General features: G+C 38.9%; 1 protein-coding gene across 1 annotated transcript in view; it reads left to right on the forward strand.

Moving 5' to 3' along the window:
* Positions 1–21,757, forward strand: part of LOC143360644 (extracellular serine/threonine protein CG31145) — a 149,186-nt gene extending 127,429 nt beyond the window's left edge. The window contains exons 4-7 of the mRNA XM_076799685.1: positions 5,159–5,251; positions 7,039–7,343; positions 11,648–11,921; positions 20,501–21,757. Coding sequence (XP_076655800.1) covers positions 5,159–5,251; positions 7,039–7,343; positions 11,648–11,921; positions 20,501–20,702 — 874 coding nt within the window. The 3' untranslated portion in view covers positions 20,703–21,757. The remainder of the gene's footprint in view (positions 1–5,158; positions 5,252–7,038; positions 7,344–11,647; positions 11,922–20,500) is intronic.
* The last annotated feature ends 2,732 nt before the right edge of the window (positions 21,758–24,489 follow it).

The following is a 24,489-nucleotide window of genomic DNA, read 5'->3' on the forward strand; positions in this document are numbered from 1 at the left end:
CCTTGAGTTATATTATTTTGTATTAAGAGCGTTTACACTAATAAATAAGTGTTAAAGTGCATCGCAACAAAATCCACAATTTCTAAACAGTTTTCGAAATAGTATTATAAATTGCGAAATCAAAATTGTAGAACCCTTTTTCGTTTTTCTGAGGGCAGCTACGTTCTTACTGTCCCTTTTTTCCCTTTCTCCCTTCAGTCCTAGTGTCCCCCATTTAAATATTATTCGCACGCGTAAATCCACAGGGTCGACTCTATTTTCGTTGATTCCGCGTCACGCAGAATTTCGATTAAGAATAATTGTTTTCGGGTCGCGGGGTTCTCTTCTATTATTTACATTCCCATCGAGTCCCGTTGGAACACGCTCGTTCAACGTCAGTACATCGCCGGAATTCAGACTCTCCTTGTTCCCTCTCTCCGGTATTCCGCAAGAAAAGGTGCGCACGTACGGGAAGGATTCCCCGGGGGATGTCTTTTTTATTTATCGCCGTCGACTTCCACGACGGGAGCCTCGGCTGGAAAACGGTAGTGGGGAAGACAGAGACCATAACGTTTCCACCCTCTCCCCCCCAACCTTCCTGCTTTCTCTCGTATCGCTCTGTGTTTTCCCGAGGAATCGTCTCTCCTTTTAGATTCCGGCGTTTCTTCGGTCGTACGTGACGCGCCCTTGAACGGGCGAAATATTTTTCGAAAAACAACGGGAAGAGCTCCGTGGAAACGCGTTCCCCCGGTGGGAATTACCTTCCCGACTGTCGGAATCCACTTCCTGTCATGCGATTTTACCCTCATCGTTTCGGTTAGGCGACGCAATTAATCGAGCCAGTCGATCTCGATAGGTTACTAACGTGTGACAGTAAGTACCTCCTTGAATTCGTATTGAAATGTATTAAATCTTCAGGTTTCACTGTCGATGATTTAAATTTAAAGTGAGGGTAGTTACCCTTGGGTCTTTCGTAATTTTTAAACCCCCAGAAAATTTTTTAAATATTTATTTTTGCTGTATTTTTACTTTTGTCTTCAATACTTTCAAAGGTCGCTTCGAACAAGTAATATTCGAAGGGTGGTTTCAACCCCTAAAAATGATCCTCTGATTTCGAAAAAATTATATTCGCCGTTTCTGACTCTTGTTAAAGCTTGCAATATTTTATCAATATCGCAGCAATTTAAATAAAACACAGTAACATATTTCTATTTTGTTTGGACCTCCAGGGTCTCCCGCCTCAATTTTAATTTAATTCCATTGTGTTGTAAATTAATTTCTGAAAATCTAGTTTCATGCGAATGTCTGCACAGTTCGGTCGTTCATACCTTTTAACCCTCCAGAAAATTTTTTAAACATTTATTTTCGCTATATGTTTATTTTTGTCTTGAATGCTTACAAAGACCGGTTCGAACAAGTACATATTCGAAGGATGGTTTCAACCCTTAAAAATAATCCCTTAGCCACGAAAAAATTATAGACTCTTGTTCAAGCTTGCTATATTTTGACAATATCGCAGCAAGTCTATGAAAATATAATTTAAATAAAACACAGTAACATATTTCTGTTTTATTTGGAGCTCCAGAGTCTCCCTTCTCAATTTTAATTTAATTCCATTGTCTTGTAAATTAATTTCTAAAAATCTAGTTTCATGCGAATGTCTGCACAGTTCGCTCTTTCATACCTTTTAACCCTCCAGAAAATTTTTTAAATATTTATTTTCGCTATATGTTTACTTTTGTCTTCAATACTTACAAAGATCGCTTTGAACAAGTACATATTCGAAGGGTGGTTTCAGCCCTTAAAAATGATCTTCCAGCCACGAAAAAATTATACTCCCCATTTCTCACTCTTGTTCGAGCTTGCAATATTTTGTCAATATCGCAGCAAGTCTATGAAAATATAATTTAAATAAAACACAGTAACATATTTCTATATTGTTTGGACCTCCAGAGTCTCCCTCCTCAATTTTAATTTAATTCTGTTGTTTTATTAATTAATTTCTGAAAATCTAGTTTCATGCGAATATATGCACAGTTCGGTCTTTCATATCACTTAACCCCCCCGAAAATTTTATAAATATTTATTTTCGCTATATGTTTACTTTTGTCTTCAATACTTACAAAGATCGCTTCAAACAAGTAATATTCGAAGTGTGGTTTCAGCCCTTAAAAATGATCCTCCAGCCACAAAAAAATTATACTCCCCATATCTGACTCTTGTTCGAGCTTGCAATATTTTATCAATATCGCAGCAAGTCTATGAAAATATAATTTAAATAAAACACAGTAACATATTTCTGTTTTATTTGGAGCTCCAGAGTCTCCCTCCACAATTTTAATTCAATTCCATCGTTTTATAAATTAATTTCTGAAAATCTTGTTTCGTGCGAATGTCTGCACAGCTCGGTGTTAAAATGTGTTAGATTAGAATGGGTTCGTTTGGTGTTTTTTTTTTTTTTTTTCGGTAGAAATGCGTTTGCGACGATACAAGTTCGCCGCATCGAAAGCGGACACCACTTTCCGTTTCCACTTTCTCCAGCCCTCTTGCGCGCTTTCACGAGAACTTCCCCCGCTCGTCCGTTCTCATTGGTAAACCTCGGCGATGCCCTTGAACGGAAAAGTATTTCCCGGGAAACGACAAATTTCCCTGGGGCTTCTCCACAGATCCCGAACGGCGCCCCCGAAAGACACTTCGGCACGTCTGCTGTCCCCACGGTTTTTGTTTTGCTGTTTTCTTTTTTCCGGATTGCGTGGATGGAAACGCGGGAAACATATTCGGGAATTGTTTCGACGCAACACATTTTCCTACCGGAAAAATATTTTTCGACGATCGCGGCAGTGAGAAAAGCTCTTCCGCCATCATCGCTGCGAGGAACGCCGAATGACTTCACAATAGAAACATTTGTGGTTTCTACATACCTTGCGCTTGTGCAATTGCGGTGAAGTGCATTACGCAAGCATTGTTGTTGACGATGTTGGTCTGCGGGAGCTTGCGCAAATATGTGCTATTTTAGCATTGAAATTGAATTCTTTGAGGACGAGTATTTTTCGGAGCGCTGTAAGAATATTTTTCTCGGAAAATCAGAAATAGAAGATTAGAAAATTAGAAAATTAGATTTTGTATGAAAGCATTCAATAATAGGAAAAACGGACTGGTTGTTGGACATATAATATTGTCACATTAAGTTTGCAACTTTGGGGACTAGATGTGTAGTCCTGTTGTACTCAAAAATAATATTAAATATAATATTAACCCTTAGCACTCGAATGGCGATTGTAAGGCGCCCCTAAAAATTGCTGTATCACTATTTAAAATATTTTTTATATTATTATATTTATTTGTATTTAATAAATTACTAAACAGTTCAGTATTGCACGTGTAAATTTCACCATTTTCGTACGTATAACATGAAAAATATATATATATATAGGAGGAAAATATTCTAGGTCGAAAGAAATGTTTCGTTTTGGAGTTAAAATAGCTCCGAGTGCAAAGGGTTAAATAAAATATTCATCCCTAAAGATTTGAGTTCGAAGTTTCCTCTTCAAGAACTCTCCCTTTGACGAGTAGTTTTAATAAGTCGAGTCCGACCTGTAATAGACCCAATACGGTGTGTACTCTATATATGTCGCAAGTGCCTAGCAGATAAAAGTCTCAGCACTACCCCCACTGCCGCGGGGTATACCCCGTAAGGGGTCATGAACCGAGATCAAAGGATAGTGTCTCCTGGCCGATATATGTCCCTGGCTTGACCCGTGTTGGTGACATATATTGAGTAAATAGTAGTTCACAATTTTTCTGACGATGTGTTGTAACTGCATAAAGTTTGCTTATTGTTTTTTGTTTTATTAAAGTTGTGGCTAGTGTTCCTGATTTCTCAACATTTTTCATTTCTCGAGAAATGAGAAATAAAACTATATTTCTCGAGAATTTTTAATAAAATTAGAAAATATTGGGAAACTTTTACCAAACTTTTATAAAGTGAAACATTACGCTTTTGTTTTGAAATGACTTCTTAAGAAGCATAATGCGTCTAACGTAGAATCAGACAATCTACTTCTTTTTCTTTTTGTAACAAAATCTGTAGCCGTAGAAAAATTTCTTTCATTTTGTGTGGATGTTGGCTTTATCGTATACAGAACACCCAAAAGTTGCTGAAGATTGGGTGTCCTTTTTCCAGTGGACTCAAAAATTTCGAATTCCTTTGTTAGAGTCCGGAATTTATTTTCTTCTGCCGCTAAACTCTCGACACTAAATTCTTGAAGGCTATCTACAATTTCTAATTCTAACTGTTTTTCCAGTGATAGTTCCTCATTCTGAGAATCTGAAAGTTTTTCACTATTTTCATAAGAATCATTGTTACATTTTCCAAAAAGTCTGCTTAGAATTTGTTTTGCCATTTTATACATATCTGCCTTGGATGTTAAATCAAAAAATGTATCTTCTGAATCTTTTTGCAGAGATTCTGGATTATGCAGATATTTTATAAGGGATACAACAATCTTGTCTCTTCTTTTAGATATTTCTTCTTGAATAACAACAAGAAACTCATTACTCAATTCAGTATTCACTTTTTCTAAAGTTCTAAATAAGAATTTAAGAGAATTTAACACTAGGTTTACGGGACCCGTCAAAATGACGGATCCTAATATTTTTAATTTACGGTTATTGAGATTGTGAAGATCCATCGACGTAGAATTACTCAACAAACTTATTTCCTTAGGTACATATTATTTAAAAAATGGCTGAAAACTTGGATAGACGCATTCTTCTTATTTTTATAAAGTAATGTAAAATACTCACTTTCAACGTTCCGTAAACCTAGTGTTAAGAATTTATACGTTATAAAATAAATGAGATTCATCAGAATTTTCCTGAATTTAAATTTCTCGAGAAATACTGCAATTTTTCTCGAGAAATGAGAAATAATCCATTATAAAATTTCTCGAGAGAGAACACTAGTTGTGGCTATTGTTTTTTTTTTTTTTATGGGAATTCGTAGTGAGATTCGTTTATTTGACGGAGTGGAAAAGTACGGTTAACATTTATAGCGACAGATACAGGTGTATTCGTGTTGTCTATCGGATCGACGGTTCTGACAGTCTGTAGGGGACCTTATATACGTGCCACTGGAGCCTCGAGTGTTTGGTGACAACAGTGTTTGTTTCTGCGACAGGTTTCCTCGGGAGCAACAGACTCTGCCGAATCACTTCTATTTCACCGACTTCGAGAGACACACGGCCGAGATCGCAGCCTTCCATTTAGACAGGTAAGAAAATACTTGAGCCGTCGCACACTTGAGCGCTCCGTTCTCAAACATCGTTACTGCACTCCGTTCCTTCTCCGTGTTCCTCTTGTTCCACAATTAACCAAATTACGATTACACTCGCCGCCTGCGAGTTCTCGACAAAGTATTTACAAAAAAAAAAAAAAAAGGAAAACTACTCCATGCAATTGCTGTGTTCGCGTCGCGAGCTAAATCAGAGCTTCGTTGAACCGTATTAACCTGGTTTCGCAGGACCGGCATTCGGGACAATCTTCTGCAAATGAGTCTAAAATGAATGTCAATTCGAATATACTGAACATATACTATAACAAGATTTCTGAAACGGTGCACAATATTTTTCACAATATTTTTCCCCGTCAAATTATTTTGCATTCAATCGAAACCTGATCGATGCACCGCGGATTCTTAAGCAGAATAAAAATTTGACAATTGATATATAGATATATTTCAATTCTACAGAGATAACGATTACAGAATATATTCTAGATAAGCTTGCAAACTCGACAAACGTTCAAGAATGTTTTTATTAAATTCAACCCCGTCAAATTATCTTGCATTCAATCGGAACCTGATCGATGCACTGCGGATTCTTAGGCAGAATAAAAATTTGACAATTGATGTATTGATATATTTCAATTCTACAAAGATAACGATTACAGAATATATTCTAGATAAGCTTGCAAACTCGACAAACGTTCAAGAATGTTTTTATTAAATTCAACCCCGTCAAATTATCTTGCATTCAATCGAAACCTGATCGATGCACCGCGGATTCTTATGCAGAATAAAAATTTGACAATTGATGTATTGATATATTTCAATTAGAAATATTTCGTTTCTACAGAGATAACGATTACAGAATATATTCTAGATAAGCTTGCAAACTCGACAAACGTTCAAGAATGTTTTTATTAAATTCAACCCCGTCAAATTATCTTGCATTCAATCGAAACCTGATCGATGCACTGCGGATTCTTAAGCAGAATAAAAATTTGACAATTGATATATATATATATTTCAATTCTACAGAGATAACGATTACAGAATATGTTCTAGATAAGCTTGCAAACTCGACAAACGTTCAAGAATGTTTTTATTAAATCCAACCCCGCCAAATTATCTTGCATTCAATCGAAACCTGATCGATGCACCACGGATTCTTATGCAGAATAAAAATTTGACAATTGGTATATAGATATATTTAAATTCTACAAAGATAACGATTACAGAATATATTCTAGATAAGCTTGCAAACTCGACAAACGTTCAAGAATGTTTTTATTAAATTCCGAATTGAATGGAAGCCTGCCAGAACTCCTTTAACTCCTCTATTCAGCCACAAACTCGAAATAAGCACGTTACGAGCGAGCGCAACGTAGAAAACGCTCGGCAAATTGATAAAGTGCACAGTTTACTGCTCTCAGAGTTCGCTCAGTGTTGAATAATCCGACGTCCAATAATTTTCTGACAATCCCAGCCCCACCAAAAACGATCACCGAATATTCTCCAGGCTTGCGCGACCGTGGAATGCTGGGAAAACGGGTAGAACGGCGCGGAAAGCCCGGAGTAGAACGCAGTCGGTGAAAATTCCACGGTAATTTCGGTCCGTCGATCAGGCCACCGGTAGAGTTTTCCTAATCCGATCGAAAAGTTTTTCCACTCCGGAAGAGAGGCAGTAACGGAGAGAGAGAGGGAGAGGGAGAGAGAGAGAGAGAAAGAGGGAGAAAGTGTAACAGTTTCTGGAGCAGTTGGGAACGATTTGTTTGCAGACTGTTGGGATTCCGGAGGGCGATGCCAGTCACCGGTCGAACGTTGAACCTGACGACGGAGATTTATCAAATCGCCGACGGCGAGCTCCTGAAGACGTTCTTCGTCAGTCCCGCCGGCAATATCTGCTTCCACGGCAAGTGCAGTTATTATTGCGATACAGCGCACGCGATTTGCGGAAACCCGGACACCCTCGAAGGCAGTTTCGCCGCGTTTCTGCCGGATAAATCGTTCGCCGCGAGGAAGGCCTGGCGACACCCCTGGAGAAGGAGCTACCATAAACGCAAAAAGGCACAATGGGAGCACGGTGAGTGATCTGGTTTCCTATGACAATGTTCGGTCCAATCGACCACGCCGATGACGATGTCTCTTTGCGGCGAAACGACGACTCGATTAACCCGCGGTTCATGGATTCTGAGAAATCGCGGCGTCATTCTTTGATTTGACATTTGCGTCACCGTGTGTCGTGTTTTGATCGCTCAATCGACGGCTAATAGGCTCAATAACAACGGCTAATCATTTAAATAATAACGTCCTTCTGTCATTCGCTTGTCTATACAGGATGTTTATTTGAAAACTTTCTAGTCCAATATCTAGAAAAGTATGAAAGGTATTGAAAAAGTGTAAACACGTAAGAGCTTAAAAGCTTATTTATATAAATAAAATGTTTAAAAGAATTTTTGTGGAGAAATTAAATATAGAGAAATTCTTATGATAACTGATAATTTTAATTTGAATTTAGGGGATGTTCAAAGAAAAATTAAATTTTGAAAGAATTATTATGGAGAAATTAAATATAGAGAACTTCTTATAATAACTGATAATTTAAATTTGAATTTAGAGGAATATTCAAAGAAAAATTAAATCTTAAAAGAATTATTATGGAGAAATTAAATATAGAGAAATTCTTATGATAACTGATAATTTAAATTTGAATTTAGAGGAATATTCAAAGAAAAATTAAATCTTAAAAGAATTATTATGGAGAAATTAAATATAGAGAAATTCTTATGATAACTGATAATTTAAATTTGAGTTTAGAGGAATATTCAAAGGAAAATTAAATTGTAAAAGAATTATTATGGAGAAATTAAATATAGAGAAATTCTTATGATAACTGATAATTTAAATTTGAGTTTAGAGGAATATTCAAAGAAAAATTAAATTGTAAAAGAATTATTATGGAGAAATTAAATATAGAGAAATTCTTATGACAACTGATAATTTAAATTTGAATTTAGAGGAATATTCAAAGAAAAATTAAATTTTAAAAGAATTATTATGGAGAAATTAAATATAGAGAAATTCTTATAATAACTAGTAATTTTAATTTTAATTTAGGGGAATAGAGGTTTTCGAGGGGGAGAGAGAGGGGCAGTATCAGTTTTTTATTTCGGTGGCGTTTCCAAGGTCGTTTCAAGGTCAGCTTTGTTTATCAAATGGAAACCCATATTTTTTATTATGGGATCTTGTTGTACGTAAAAAGACCAACAATTTTCGTAGGATACTTTTTTTTTATCTAGTTTCGGAGATATTTAAAGAGAAGTAGAGCGAGTCATACTTATACTGCGAGAAAGTTTGTAATTTCTGGACAACTGGAAAACAACCAACGATTTGCGTAAAAAAATTTTACACAATAATATGCCTTACTCTACTTCTCTTTAAATATCTCCGAAACTATTGGATAAAAAATAGTATACTATGAAAATTGCTGGTCTTTTTGCGTACAATAAGATCCCATAATAAGAAATATAGGTTTCCATTGGAAAAAGCAAAGTTGACCTTCAAATGACCTTGAAAACACCACCCAAATAGAAAACTGATACTGCCTCCCTCTTTCGTTTTACACATTTTTAATGTCTTTCACACATTTCGAGATATTCGGCTGGAAAGTTTTCAAATGAACACCCTGTAGATTGTTTTACTTTCTGTTCTTCATCTTTAGCTTTTTCATCTCTCGATCTTCGCTCTTGGTCTCAATATTAATCCCATTGTATTCACCCCTTCCAACGAATTACCGATTGTAGTACCATTTCCAACACGTTCCGGTTCAAATTGCATCAAAGTTTCTTTTCGCACGATGCTTTCTTCATTTCTGCAATTTCTCTGCAATTCATCCACCCCTCAATCTTCATTACCACAGTCTTAAATTGAACTCCTTTAATGTCCACACCGTACTGCGAATTCTACAAAACCTGAGAAAGAAGAAATACAAAACACATACACACAAATGTGCAAGTCAATGGCGACCGTGTCCAGTCTTGTTTTCTTCTTTAAGTGACCGTACACGAACAACACGTATGAGATCCTGAAACATGCGAGCCACGTGACGCGAATGGCTCTCGGTAAGGCGGACGATAGTACTCGGGCCTCGATTCTCCATTTTGTTTCATCTTGATAGCTGAATCGGTTGCCGGGATATCGGGCTCTAAAGCGTGCATTTGAAATGTGTCGGCTGTACGGTGGGACGGGGTGTATGAACGGGATGCTGGAATTCTTTGGAAATGGTACGGTGGCCCAGATCTCTTTTTTTTTCTCCCTGGAAAATGCGTACGGCAGACTGGTGCTGGCGGAAAAACCGCTGACTCTGTAGCTGACCAGCGCACGTGACTGTAGCTTAGGGCAGGTCAGTGTTCGCCGGAGAGAAGGATTTCCCGACGGCGGGGAGAAAGATTATTAAAAACGATCGTTCAATCAGCGATATCTCGGTCGTATCGGGACGAAACAGAAGGGGTTTCGAAGAGCAGCGGTTGCTCCATCGAACGCCACCAGTTGCTTGAGAAAAGCTCGCCCGATGTCGCAGTACGCGAGCCCTGACGGTGATTTGAATTTAAAATGCACGCGTGCTGCTCGAGCATTCAGATACACCTGCAGGATAATGTTCTTCGGGACGCTAATGCGCTTTGAAATATTAACGCGCTTTAACACTATTCCTACCGCGACCGGTGAAATGACCGTTTTTAAAATCTCGATTAGAATTTCCTATATACAACGTAATTGAATCGCCTTTAACACGTTGAACGCCATGTCACCCATATGTGGGTGACGGAATTATTTATGCAGGTTTTAAAATTAATTTTTACGTTGATATATTCATTGTACTAAACTTGATTGGGATCTGTAACATGCAAGAAACTTGGAGGATTACTCAGTATCATACATTAATTTTTTGCAATTCTTATTTCATTAAATAACTTACTTTGATTTTATGGAATTTTTCGGGTTTCTAGTTGGGCGTTCAAAGTGTTAAACTTGACGACTTTTCCTAAAACATGCGTATAATACATTTTTCAATATTCACTTCTTTTTTTATTGTTTATTTTCTGAGAGAAATTTGTTGTCCGTCTTACCTACCACGACCGGTCATTTGACCGGCAGAACGATTTATATCTTTTTGTAATAGTATTCTTTCAAAGACTCAATTCCGAAACTATAAAGTCGTTACGAACGAAAGGTAATGCAGTTGAGGCATGATTTTAGCCGAAAAGTGCCTTCCAGGGACTGCTTTACGGCCCTTCAAAGCGTTTACAGTTCTCGCTCGCCTAACGGCCTCGCGGTGTTCATTTGCCTAATTGGTATCCGAAGCGGTCCAGAACCTCGGATTTTCTTACACCGTCTGATCTACTATGACTGTGAAATAAATCAAATCATAGCCGAAAGGGATGCCTAGACGTCTCCTCACGAATTCAAATCGGTAAAGTCTTGTGACCTGAACGGAGAGCATCGAAACGTGAAAGTTACAAGGAGCATATTCGGCAGTCTTTTACTATTTTGTATTTTTATTCTATTATTATTCTACTTTTATTTTATATCGTATTACGTGTTATAAGTGTCATTTTCAAAAAAGTGAACAACCCAACAATACTTCGTAGTAAGTTTCACATTTTATCTTTTGTTCATTTTCTTATCCATCTTGATTTACATTTTTATATTTTAGTTTTTATTTTATCCCTCGAATATTCATTCCCAAAATGTCAAGACGTTCGAAGAGTGTAAATTTATTATTAGAGAAAATAAATAATATTGATGAAGAGCGTACCGAAGATGATCAGGAGATTTTTGATATTGAAAATGACAATGCGGAAAATTATGATCTATTTGAGACCGACTCGAACACCGATGAGGACGAAGAGAATGTTTCGAACGTACGTAGAGGACGAAAGAGAAGCAGATTTTTAATTAGTTCCGATAGTGAGATTGAGGAAGAGGTAATCGAAACTGCTGTAGACGGAACTGTTTGGCAAGAAGTAAAAGAAGGGTCTAATCCTGGAAGGGCACCTATTCAGAATATTTTTAGGGGAACATCATGCCCAACAGGGTATAGTAAACGAAATATTATGCGGTGAAAACGAATAAAATGTACATTATATGCTCCTAAATAAAAGAAACTATATTTTTATACTGTCAAATTGCCTATTATCTTCATTCTAGATTAAAAAATATAAGTTGTGCTAAAGACCGGTCATTTGACCGGTCGCGGTAGGAATAGGTGTACGTGAAGTGTCGGTAGGAATATTTATTATTTTTATATTGAAATGTTCCCATGTCGAGATTGTTGCGTTGTAGACTTAGATTGCGATTCAGGATTGGACGCGTTTGGAATGGTTTCAGATTCCGATTACTGTTCCCTGGTGAAGGAAATTCCGCCGTACGACGAGGGTCGAAGGCTCCTCGATCTGATGGACATGGCTGTCTTGGACTTCCTCATGGGGAATATGGACAGACACCATTACGAGACGTTCAAGATCTTCGGGAACAATACGTTCCCTCTGCACTTGGACCACGGCAGGGGATTTGGGAGGCCTTACCACGACGAGATCTCCATTCTGGCGCCCATACTGCAGTGCTGTATGATCAGGCAGAGCACTCTGCACACCCTGCTAAAGTGAGTCCCTATTCAGGCTTCGCATAATTACCGTTGGGTCAGTGCAAAAGTTCCCGATTTCGTATCAAAATAAAACAAGAAATCCGCCGCGAGCTTTTGCACTAATAGCTTTTTTCCATTCGGGGACGGTTCTGTCATTGAATTAGCCAAAACTGTATTTGCATTATTTGGATCTTTGAGACCTTGAGAGATCTCTAGAAGAAAGTTCTGGAGATCTGGAGATAATTAGAAAACAAAGCGAAAAATATCCGAATTTTCATGGGTCGATTTCCAAATGCCGAACCCAGCAGCCTAAAGTAATTTATTTAGCGAAATAAAAATTGAAGAGTTGAGGTGTATGATACTGACGGTACTCTTTCAACTTTCTTGCGATTTATAGATCCATTCGTTCCAAATTAGGTTGATGTTAACGCGGGGAAAAATATTTCCGTCATTTCTGGGAGCCGTGGAAAATGTGAAAATAAATTTGAGCCGGGGAAAAAAAATCGCGTAATACAAAGTTTCGCGTCCCCAAAGTTTCATGTTTTCAATTTCTCGTTTCTGTGTTATTTCTCGTCAGTCACCCCCTCCACGGGGGGTGGCTTTTCCCAATAAAATCACCACCAAACAAACTCCACTATTTCCCACCATTCCCAAGGGAGTTTGGCCCTTATCTCCAATTAATTTCTCACAATCCCATTGCAACCTAACCTAATTATTCTAATTCGATCGCGATCATGGTACCAGGACGCGCGAACACTCGCAAGCGGACACTCACTCGCCGAGAGGAAGAAGACGAAGCGCGAAGCACAACGGGCGAAGAGAAAAGGGCGGAAGGGAGGGGGATCGATCCGTCGAAAATTTACAATTCAGAGCGACGGGGTGGCGCAGGGATTTCGAAAAAGTGGGAGAACGGAAAAGAGGGTTCGCGCGCGCGTGCACACCACGGGAAAAGTTTACGAGCCGTGGCCCGCGCGAGCTTGGATAAGGCGGATTTCGGAGTGAAACGTTTTACCAGAATTGCCCGGCCGGTACCGTCGCTCGTGAATCTCCGCTTTGATGCGGATTCACGGGGACGGGCTTTTTACGGGCGCGATAAATTCGACGAGAAGCGGATTTCGTCGACACGCGTGCTACGGCTACGCGGTGACCGATGCACGATCATCCCCGTACACGCGATTATCGATTCATGCACGGGGATGAACAAACTTGCGTTCGGGATATTTAAGAGGGGAGGTTCGAACAGGCCCCCCGTAAAATTATTTCCAACATTTTTTGCTACAGACCCTGGCCTGATGAAACGTTCTGAAATTCGAAAGACGATTTTCTAGTCGCCATTAAAAATTGTTGAAAATGTTTACATCACTGTATTGGTGACTAAGATATTGAAAATTGTTTCGATGAAACAGCTTCGTATAAATTGATTTTTGTTAACTGTTAAAATTAATTTCCGTAGTGATAAAATGATTTTGGCCTGATAGAGCGTTCTGGAACTCGAAAGGGGTCTCTTGAGTCGCCATTAAAAATTGCTGAAAATGTTTGAATCACTGTATACGTGTATAAGCAATTGAAAATTATTTTGATGAGATATCCTCGTATAAATTGATTTTTGTTAACCGTTAAAATTAATTTCTGACGTGTTAAAATTATTTTCACCTGATAGAACGTTCTCAAACTCGAAAGACGACTCTTGAGTCGCCATTAAAAATTGCTAAAAATTTTTACATCACCGTATTGGTGCCTAAGAAATTGAAAATTGTTTCGATGAAATAGCTTCGTATAAATTGACTTTTGTTAACTGTTAAAATTAACTTCTGTAGTGATGAAATGATTTTGGCTTGATAAGACGTTCTGAAACTCGAAAGGAGACTCTTCAGTCGCCATTAAAAATTGCTGAAAATGTTTACATCACCGTATTGGTGGCTAAGAAATTGTTGAAATTGTATAAATTAATTTTTATTAACTGTTAAAATGTATTTCTGAAGTGCTAAAATGATTTTGCCCCGATAAAACGTTCTCAAACTCGAAAGGCGACTCTTGAGTCGCCATTAAAAATTGCTAAAAATATTTACATCACTGTATTGTTGCCTAAGAAACTGATGAAAATTGTCCCGATGAAACAGCTTCGTATAAATTGACTTTTGTTAACTGTTAAAATTAATTTCTGAAGGGTTAAAATAATTTCGGCCTGATAGAACGTTCTGAAACTCCAAAGGCGATTTTCAAGTTGCCATTAAAAATTGCTGAAAATGTTTACATCACTGTATTGGTGCCTAAGAAAAATTAAAAATTGTTTCGATGAAACAGCTTCGTATAAATTGATTTTTATTAACTGTTAAAATGAATTTCTGTAGTGATAAAATGATTTTGTCCCGATAAAACGTTCTCAAACTCGAAATTCGGCTCTTGAGTCGCTATTCAAAATTGCTAAAAATATTTACACCACTGTATTGTTGCCTAAGAAACTGATGAAAATTGTCTCGATGAAACAGCTTCGTATAAATTGAATTTTATTAACTGTTAAAATCAATTTCTGACGTGTTAAAATGATTTTGGCCTGGTAAAACAATCTGAAACTCGAAAGGCGACTCTTGACTCGCCATTAAAAATTGCCAAAAATGTTTACATCACTATATAGGTGCCTTAGAAATTGATGAAAATTATTTCAAGCACTAGAGGAAATAATTAAACTAGAAATATTCTAGGTCAGAAGAAGGGTGTTGGTTTTGAAGTCGGAACACCCTCTTATAAATTGATTTTTGTTAACTCTTAAAATTAATTTCTGACGTGTTAAAATGATTTTGGCCTGGTAAAACGTTCTGAAACTCGAAAGGCGATTCTTGACTCGCCATTAAAAATGGCTAAAAATATTTACATCACTGTATTGGTGCCTATGAAATTAATGAAAATTGTTTCAAGCACAAGAGGAAATAGATACAATTTAAATAATCTAGGTCAGAAGAAGGGTGTTGGTTTTGGAGTCGAAACACCCTATTATAAATTGATTTTTGTTAACTCTTAAAATTAATTTCTATCGTGTTAAAATGATCCTGAGCCGATAAAACGTTCTGAAACTCGAGAAGCGGCTTTTGACTCGCCATTAAAAATTGCCAAAAATGTTTACATCACCGTATTGGTAGCTAAGAAATTTATGAAAATTGTTTCAAGCACAGGGGGAAATAAATACAATTTAAATATTCTAGGTCAGAAGAAAGGTGTTGGTTTTGGAGTCGAAACAGCCTCGTATAAATTGATTTTTGTTAACTCTTAAAATTAATTTCTGAAGTATTAGAATGATTTTATGGAGCACTATGCGGCTGTGTAACGGCGAAGGTACCTTTTGGCAAGCACGCGCGTATTTCGCCGCCGGTGCACAACACCTGCCACTGTCTCTCGATAAAAATGGAGTATTCCGCAGATTGAATTCCCTGAGACACGTCGCTTCGATTGCGCCCCAAGATACCGGTGAATTCTTTAACCCTTCGCGGTCCAATTCAGTTTTCCCCATCTCGTGTCCGACGAGCTGTATCCCATATCAACGCTCCGCATCTTTCCATTCCCTTCGGCCGCTGAGGGATGATCTTTAAATCCGTTTCGTAGCCTTCGGAATCGTTTGATTCTACTCCTTTCGATCCCTGGATCCTTCGATATTGATATAGGATAACTTTACCAACTGTTTCTGCGCTAAAACGTATTTATTCGCGAGGTATATATCGCCGAGTCTCGCAAGGTACGACAAGAGGGGATCTTTGGGAATTTATTTTTGAGAAACTGTGCAAGCTGTCATTTTGACATTTTTTTGGTGCATTGCGAAACTATCGAAGTGATGGTCACAATTTTTGTTTCTTGAAAAATGTGGCCATCTGAGAAATTAGAAATATTTACCCGAAAAGGGAACCTCGAGCGACACGCAGAAAGTCGGGAATTTCTTTTTAATCTTTCGGAAATTTTATCTGGGAAATTGGCGAACCAATTATTTTCAAATTTTCAGGGTACTTTGTCACACTGTCGAGGTAATGAAAAGTAATTTTCGTTTTTGGGAGAAAACATTGTTTCCCCGAAGTAAAAAATATTCAACGTCAACGATCACTGTGATCTTCGCGAGTTTTTGTTTCGGAAACCGTGCGAGCAATTATTTTTAAACTTTCCGGATACCTGACCGTATGATTAAAGTACCAAAAAATAATTTTTTCTCTCCACAAAAACACCTGTTATCAAACTAAAAATAACTTTGCTCCACCACGTAGGTGCGAAATGTATTTCTCACGTGTCGCTCGAGCACGTTTTTATCAAAAACGGTCCAAGACTGCACCGTTTGGAAAAAGTAATCTTCAACTTCAAAGAAAGTGTCCTTATCAACGCATATTTCCGTCAAGAATTCAACAATTGCAATCGTCGGCGGAGATATCTTTCGTTCCCGTCCGAAGAATAGAATGAAATTGCATTTAAACTCGGTGATGATGGCACTTCGTTCAACGATTATTTCACTCTCTCGCCGGAATCGTGTGCTGCTCGTTGAGGACGCATTAAAGAAGCCCACACGCCGTCCATTAAACCCGATATCATAGGATAATTGCATCCTGTGGCTGCTACATTGCTGCTACTTCGTCGTATCAGTCACGGTTGCTTCTTTCATCATGACTTCGTTTTCATTCAATTCCCATTCACCGTACCAACACACGCGCACACACACAACCCGTCACGGTTCTTTCAACGCGTTATTTAAACATCGGAATTTGTCATTTCACGTATAAATACATCCCCTGATTAATCGGCCCAACGAGACACAGAGAGCTCTCTCGCATCTCGCAATCCGAAATTCAAATTTTTATTCCGCGCAAGCTTTGATTACATTCCGCGGGACGAGGAACAAAGTAAATTGGAGAAACGGCGGTGCATTGATTGTCGGATTATTTTGACGGGTAATTAGCTGGTCGATTCACGAGAACGTCTCTGCGTGCCGAAACTTGTCGCGGGTTTGAAATAACAATAAAAAACGACCAAGGAGAAATTGATTACGCGTCGCCGGACGAAACTTCCGGATGATGGACCTCTCTCGAGTTTCGATTAAGTAAATACTCGAAGGATCTGTCGTGTACGGGGTCATCAATTTCCACCGGCGACCATAATCGTTCAGACGGTATAAAAGCTGTTCGATCGAGTCTTTATCCCTGGGACGTCGCGAGTCCGCCTTTCTCCTCTCCCTCGTGACATCGAGAAGTAGCCGGCCAGAAAAGTACTTTTATCCACTCGCCTACTTCAGGATGCGTCCTTAAATATACATACGCCTCCCTGCATACCGGGTGACCCGCCAGAAAATTATTTCATGCGTCAGGATCACGCTCACTCGTACGAATTATTCACAAATCCTCGAGGAAATCGAAGCAATCGACAATTTTATTTTTCCGTGGATTCTACCGTGATCATGTTTGTTAATTCTTGCACTAAATGACAAGCTCGAGGTCGAGAACATTTGGACATTATTTGGCAAAAGTGCTGAAATTAATCAGAGTTAACTTCACTGAATTTCACGTTTGTTATAAATATTTTCTTCTGTTTTAGTGGAAGCTATAAATTCGTAAAAGTCTACGAGTAACAGCAGTGCTTTCGGAAAGCCTGCAATTCTCACAAACATGATTCGTTGATCGTCAGAGAATATTCAGCCTCGCATAATCGCATGCCTGCCACGGAATAATTATGTAGAAAAATTATTTTATCGCATCCACGCTTTTCTCTTTCATTTCAGACGCAAATGACGACATTTATTCCGGATCGAAAATGTGTTTGACAATACGAGCGACTTTGGAGCTCGCCCCACCGTGTATACGACACAAAAAGCATCGTAAATCATTCAACCTAAGATACTTTATTCATTGCCTCTTCTCACAGAGTCCCCCGGCCCTCCATTACCCTCTTCCAAAAATCCGCGAAACTTTCCGACCCGTGGAAAAAACCTCGATAATGAAATAATCGTCGAGCAATCCAGGAAATCTGATCGCGCGCGTTTCCCCGATCCCGAAGGATCCGTATCCTTCGGCGGTCTCTTCTAATTACGCGGAATTTGCATTTTTATTGAAAAATTCCTTCCCTCGTTGATCGATTCGGAGAAGGGAGGAGTCACGTTTTTTAATCTTTCCTGTCCGTCGTCGACAACGGCTTCCACGGATTTGCATGTTTATTAAAAAAAAAAAAAAAAAAACGATCTACTCCCGGCCTCCGATTCGGTGAATATCGAGTCGAAAGTCTTCCCCGGCCAAGATTGTTCTCGTTCCTCCTCGGAATCGTTGATAAGTCGACTACACAGCGTTGAATACACCCGGTGTATTCAACGTCGATTCGATCGAAGCGCTCATTGTTCACTGGACAATCACTTTCACTGGGCAGGCGGAGAGAAAAAGAAAAAGTTTTCCCGGCATTCAGCGCGCTGAACGGCCGTGTACAAAAGGGGAAGAAAAGAGGAGGACGGAGCGCAATTTTTGCTCGCGGACGAGTGTCAACCGCGCCTCTGTTTCTGTTTCCTGCTTTGGCAGACTTGTTTTGTTCCGGCAAGTGTGCGGAAACAATCCGAATTGTCCGACGGAGTTATACTTTACCGTACACACCGCTGCTTTATTTATGGCGCGAGCCCTCCGGAATTTCTGAAACATTTCATTCCATCAGTATCTGAAACTATTTTTTTATTTTGAGAGCCCTTGGTCTCTCAGATTCATCTCTATACATTTATGTTGTCTTAATACCTCGCTGTTTTGTGATTGGATACGTTAGAAAATTATTTATTGTGTTGGAATAAAATTCTTGTCTCCGATAATTCGTCGAATGAACAGCAAAGATGGCATTTATATGCAGGGTGTTCATTGGAAAACTTTCCAGCCGAATATCTCGAAAAGTATGAAGGATATTGAAAAAGTGTAGAACACGTGTCCCAGGATTTCGAGGGGGAAAGTATCCTACGAAAATTGCTGGTCCTTTTAATTACAATGAGATCCCATAATGAAAAATATAGGTTTCCATTTGAAAAAACAAAGTTGACCTTCAAATGACCTTGAGAACGCCACCCAAATAAAATTACATTACGAAACATTTTATACTGTTTTAATATCTTTCTTACTTTTCAAGATATTCGGCTGGAAACATAATGAATAAAAATGACGAGATTAAATTTATTTGGATTTTGTGCGGTTGTTTGTTTGTGCGGTATTTATTTAATCATTTCCCACGAACACTAAACACTAAACCTACTGACTCTTAAAATTAACTGATACATAATGTCTTATAAAAATGACGAGGTTAAACTTATTTGGATTTGGTGCGGTTGTTTGTTTGTGCGGTATTTATTTAATCATTTCCCACGAACACTAAACACTAAACCTACTGACTCTTAAAAGTAACTGATACATAATGTCTTATAAAAATGACGAGGTTAAATTTATTTGGATTTTGTGCGGTGTTTATTTAATCATGTCCCACGAGCACTAAACACTAAACCTACTGACTCTTAACAGTAACTGATACATAATGTCTTGTAAAAATGACGAGATTAAACTTATTTGGATTTTGTGCGGTTGTTTGTTTGTGCGGTATTTATTTAATCATTTCCCACGAACACTAAACACTGAACCTACTGACTCTTAACAATAACTGATACATAATGTCTTATAAAAATGACGAGATTAAATTTATTTGGATTTTGTGCGGTATTTATTTAATAATTTCCCACGAACACTAAACACTGAACCTACTGACTCTTAAAAGTAACTGATACATAATGTCTTATAAAAATGACGAGGTGAAATTTATTTGGATTTTGTGCGGTTGTTTGTTTTTGCGGTATTTATTTAATCATTTCCCACGAGCACTAAACAGTAAACCTACTGACTCTTAAAAGTAACTGATACATAATGTCTTATAAAAATGACGAGATTAAACTTATTTGGATTTTGTGCGGTTGTTTGTTTGTGCGGTATTTATTTAATCATTTCCCACGAGCACTAAACACTAAACCTACTGACTCTTAAAAGTAACTGATACATAATGTCTTATAAAAATGACGAGGTTAAATTTATTTGGATTTGCTGCGGTTGTTTGTTTTTGCGGTATTTATTTAATCATTCCCCACGAACACTAAACACTGAACCTACTGACTCTTAAAAGTAACTGATACATAATGTCTTATAAAAATGACGTGATGAAATTTATTTGCATCTTTATAATATAAAGCATCTTTATAATTTCAGTGATTGTAAAATAATAAATTTGGAACTGGTCATTTTGACCGGCAGTGGTAGGTTTAATGTTAAAGAAATTGTCTCTAATAAAATTGCAGCATAATGAGATCAACCTGAAGTCTTGAGGCAGAAACAAAATGAATACAGGCTATAGAAATATTCTTGCAATTTTTATTTTCGATTGTTCTCCCTGAATTACAGCACAGAATTCACACAATTTCCCCCATAGAATATTCAAGCTAACTTCAAGATTTTGCCCCGGGTAATTGCAAAGAATCGCAAGCACAGGCTCAGTTGAAAATTCTCAATTGCAAAGAGTGTTTCTCTGAATGATATCCAAGGTCGAATGAAATCTCTTACGGTGTTCATTTTCAGATTTCACAACGGGCCGGTGCGTCTGAGCGAGGCGCTGCGAAAAAGCATGGCGAAGGACCCCGTGGCGCCTGTTTTATGGGAGCCCCACCTGGCAGCGGTCGACAGAAGGGTGCGTGTGATACTGCAAGCGATAAGGGACTGCATAAATCGCGAGGACTCGAGTCAAGTGATCCACGAAAAGACCGAGGACGGTGGTTCCTAACCCTTCCGGAAGTTCGCGTCGAAAGGGACACTGAGCTCGTCGACAAAAACGAGAATAAGAACGTTGAACGAAGAGAAGTATACTGTGAGTTAATCGCGACGGTGCCTCGTTCGTTGTAAAAAAAAAAAAGAACCTGTACAAAGTCTGTAAAAATGTCTGCGTGCGAGAATGAACTGTGAGTTTCTTATACACCGTGGTCCAAGGGAATCTTATTTTCGAACTTTTATTTTCAGTGTTGTTAAACGAGCTACTCTGGAAACCACGTCGATTAACTTTCGAGGTTTTCTTATACAATATTTTACTCGAGGAAAAGCACTCGATCACTTAACTTTTTTTCTTTTCATTTAAAATGGCTTCGCTTTACGACTAGGCTTAGTACTCTCGAAGGACAAAAATTGACGGGAGTTTTTCGATGAACGATCTTTTATTTTCAGGTTTTATTTTGATTGTTGATCGATTTGGCAGATGAGCGGCTCGATTATTTTTGTCGAAACGAATTTATCGTCGAGCTTCGAAACCCGTGTCGAATAGCATTGTCGGTTTAATCCTACTTTCTGTCACTACTTTTATCTCGTTATGTTTAAAAACCTGTACAAACAAAAGGCTGTACATAGTGTACGTACGATTACGTGGGAGCAGTTTTCGAATCAAAAAACACACTTGCAGCGGCCCGCTTTTTGTGTACATACAGAAGAGACTAGAAAACAAAAGCGCCCCGGGCTAGAGTATTTTCGAATTCGACTTCGCACGCGTGCGATTCGCTGTTCCTCGGGAAGTACGTGTCACGCATCGTCGGGAGGAATTATGGTTCCCAGTCTCTCTCGATCGTCAAAAATTGTCGGAAACCTTTCGTCTTTTCACGAGGACAGTCGAGAATCGTTTCGAATCGAACTCGCGCGAAGCCTTGATGTGTGGGAGTCACGATGCATGAGAGGTCTTTTATAAAAGTGTGCTTTTCATACGCGTGTGCGTCCGTGGCCGTTTCCAAACTGCACATGTAACCATAAGTGTTTTTTCTGGGCAATGAGGAAAAGAAATGAGCTCTGTTCGAGAAACTTTCGTGTCGATTCGTCGCTACCCTCGATCACAACTCGTCGATCCTTCACTCTTCCTGTTTTCCCGACCCTGCTGACTGGTAAGACATAATTTTTTAATCACTGCTTCATTTAGACGAAGTTACGAGCAGCTGGAGTAACAAGTAAATTTTTAATCAACTTCCTGCGCTACGTTTGCTGCAATTATAACTTTGCAGAATGATTGTCTGCATTTCTGAGAGATGTAGAACCTACTCATCGGAGTCTATATCTTTAAAAAAATTTTTTAATTGAGGAGGAAGCTAGTTTAAATTTTTAGCTAATTTTACCCGAGTGAAATTCAGTAATTTGAGCATAGAAAATTTTAGTTTTGTTCAATCGGAAATGGAGGCCTCCGTTGTTACTGTTAGTGGTGAAATTCGCCAGTTTTGATCTGCTAATTAGCAATATTTAATTTCCTAGAATGGCGATAAATAGTTGTGCACGTCTCGGAGAAGGAAAAGCGGAAGAATCAATTTACCGGAAGTAAATCTGGGAGATTCAGGGTGGCCAGTTAATTACGCGAGGATTTAGGAGTGTTTTCCTCGAGCTTTCATTATTTAGCAGGACACTGTTATCGCGGGAGGAGCACGAAAACACGCGGGTAACTCTCTTCAAAGTCCCGAGGGAAACAATTCTTCGACCGGAATAAAAGAATCCCGGGACCGTCGAAAGGAGAGGCGGACTTTCCTTCGGGACGCACGGTTCAAACAATTAAACGCGCTTTGAACGCCGAAGGGAAAGCGAAACGAATTTCATTTCCATATCACACGCGTGCGCGTGCGCACGCGCGCGCGCGAAAAGTGGAAATAGCAATTTGTAGAACGGTCTCCGCGCGCTCGCCTTGTCGAAACAACATTAAACGGGGGAACTGCAACGAAATTACGCCGACTTCCACTCGCAATTAAGCGGCACGGCCATCGGAGGATCATTAAGCCCGCTTTGAGTATCGGGGACCGTGTTTTGAAAAGTGTTTTCGATGGAATAACGTTTGTTTCTCGCGCGGAATGGGATGTCGCGATCGTGGACGCTTTTTTACCGAACGTATCGGGACTACGAAACCTAATGTCTGACCGGTGGTGGACATTTCTACTTACCGCCGTTTCGAACTCGACAAATGTTTGTTCCCTATTTGCTGGAACTTTTCCCTGCTGGCTGTTCGCGACAATTAAATGAACTTCGTTAGAGAATCCGGTGTCTGACCAGTACGGGAACTTTCTACTTACTCGCAATTCCAGTTTCGAATTCGTGATTTTTATTTCCTGTGCACTGTTTAATAGAAAATTGATATTAAATTCATGGAGAATCTGGAGTCGGATCAATGATAGGCTTTTCTACTGAATCGTGCCTTTAACTTGAACACACTTGATACACTTGTTCTCAATGTTGCATAAGAAAATAAAATGATTAAAGTACGATTACCAGTAGGCAATCAATTGTTGATCAATTCTAGAATTTTCTACTTGCATATCTTTTAAACTAGAAATACATTGATTCACAGAGTGAGTTCACAATTAATTATCAGATCATTTTAGGAGCTGCTCACCCAAGAAATAAAATGTATACAGTAGGTGCCTGACCACTGCTAGGCTTTTCCACTTAAATATCTTTTGAACTAGAAATGCATTGATTCACAAAGAGTAATATTTGAGGCCACAGAATTATCAGATCATTTTAGGAGCTGCTCACCAAAGAAATAAAATTTATACACAGGGTGTCTGACCACTGCAAGGCTTTTCTACTTATATATGTTTTGAACTAGAAATAACATTGATTCACAGAGTAACATTGGAGACCACAGAATTATCAGATCATTTTAAGAGCTGCTCACCAAAGAAATAAAATGTGTACAGAAGGTGCCTGACCAGTGCTAGACTTTTCCACTTAAATATCTTTTGAACTAGAAATACATTTACTCACAGAGCAACATTTGAGGCCACAGAATTATCAGATCATTTTAAGAGCTGCTCACCAAAGAAATAAAATTTGTACAGAAGGTGTCTGACCAATGCTAGACTTTTCTACTGAAATATATTTTTAACTGGAACTACATGGATTCAAGGAACAGCATTTAAGAAAACAGGATTATTAGACCATTTTGAGAGCTGTTTACTGCGAAAAGAAATTTCAGGTGCCCGAGCAGCGTCGCTTTTCCTCCCGTAATTTTGCTGGGGCAACAGCAGTTGCTGAAGTAGAACAGGAAAACAGGATTGCTAGATCATCTCGCGAGCTGTTGACAAAGGAAATGGAGGTCAGAGGGAAGGGGACGGCTGATCAGTGTCGGAATTTTCTACGGGATCGGATTTCCAAAGCTCGGAAAATATTTGTTTTCGCCGCGAGGTGGGATTTTGTAAATTTTTAGACGTTCGTCACGGCGAAGTTACTTGTTTACGGTGTTATTTTCCCCATGGAAGATTCGAGTTCGTGACGACAGACCGGTTGAACGAGGGTTTCCCCTCCACACCCCCCCCCCCCCTCACCACAAAATGTTTCTCGCAACGTTGTTCCGACGATGATGGTTCCGTGCAGATATCCTCGCAGAAAGTTGCTGCTCCCCGCCGCTTTATTGTCGACGCTAGCACCCTTATTCTCGGGGAGTTTGGTCCCGCGGAACTTTTCACCCTCCCGCGAAAAGGTGAACGACGAATTTTTGCGAAAGATCAATAAACGAGCCGGACACGCGTGGCGAACAATTTTTCGTTTGTCGCCGAGGA

Source organism: Halictus rubicundus, chromosome 1 (genome assembly GCF_050948215.1).
Source record: "Halictus rubicundus isolate RS-2024b chromosome 1, iyHalRubi1_principal, whole genome shotgun sequence".
NCBI classification, from domain to species: Eukaryota; Metazoa; Arthropoda; class Insecta; order Hymenoptera; family Halictidae; genus Halictus; species Halictus rubicundus.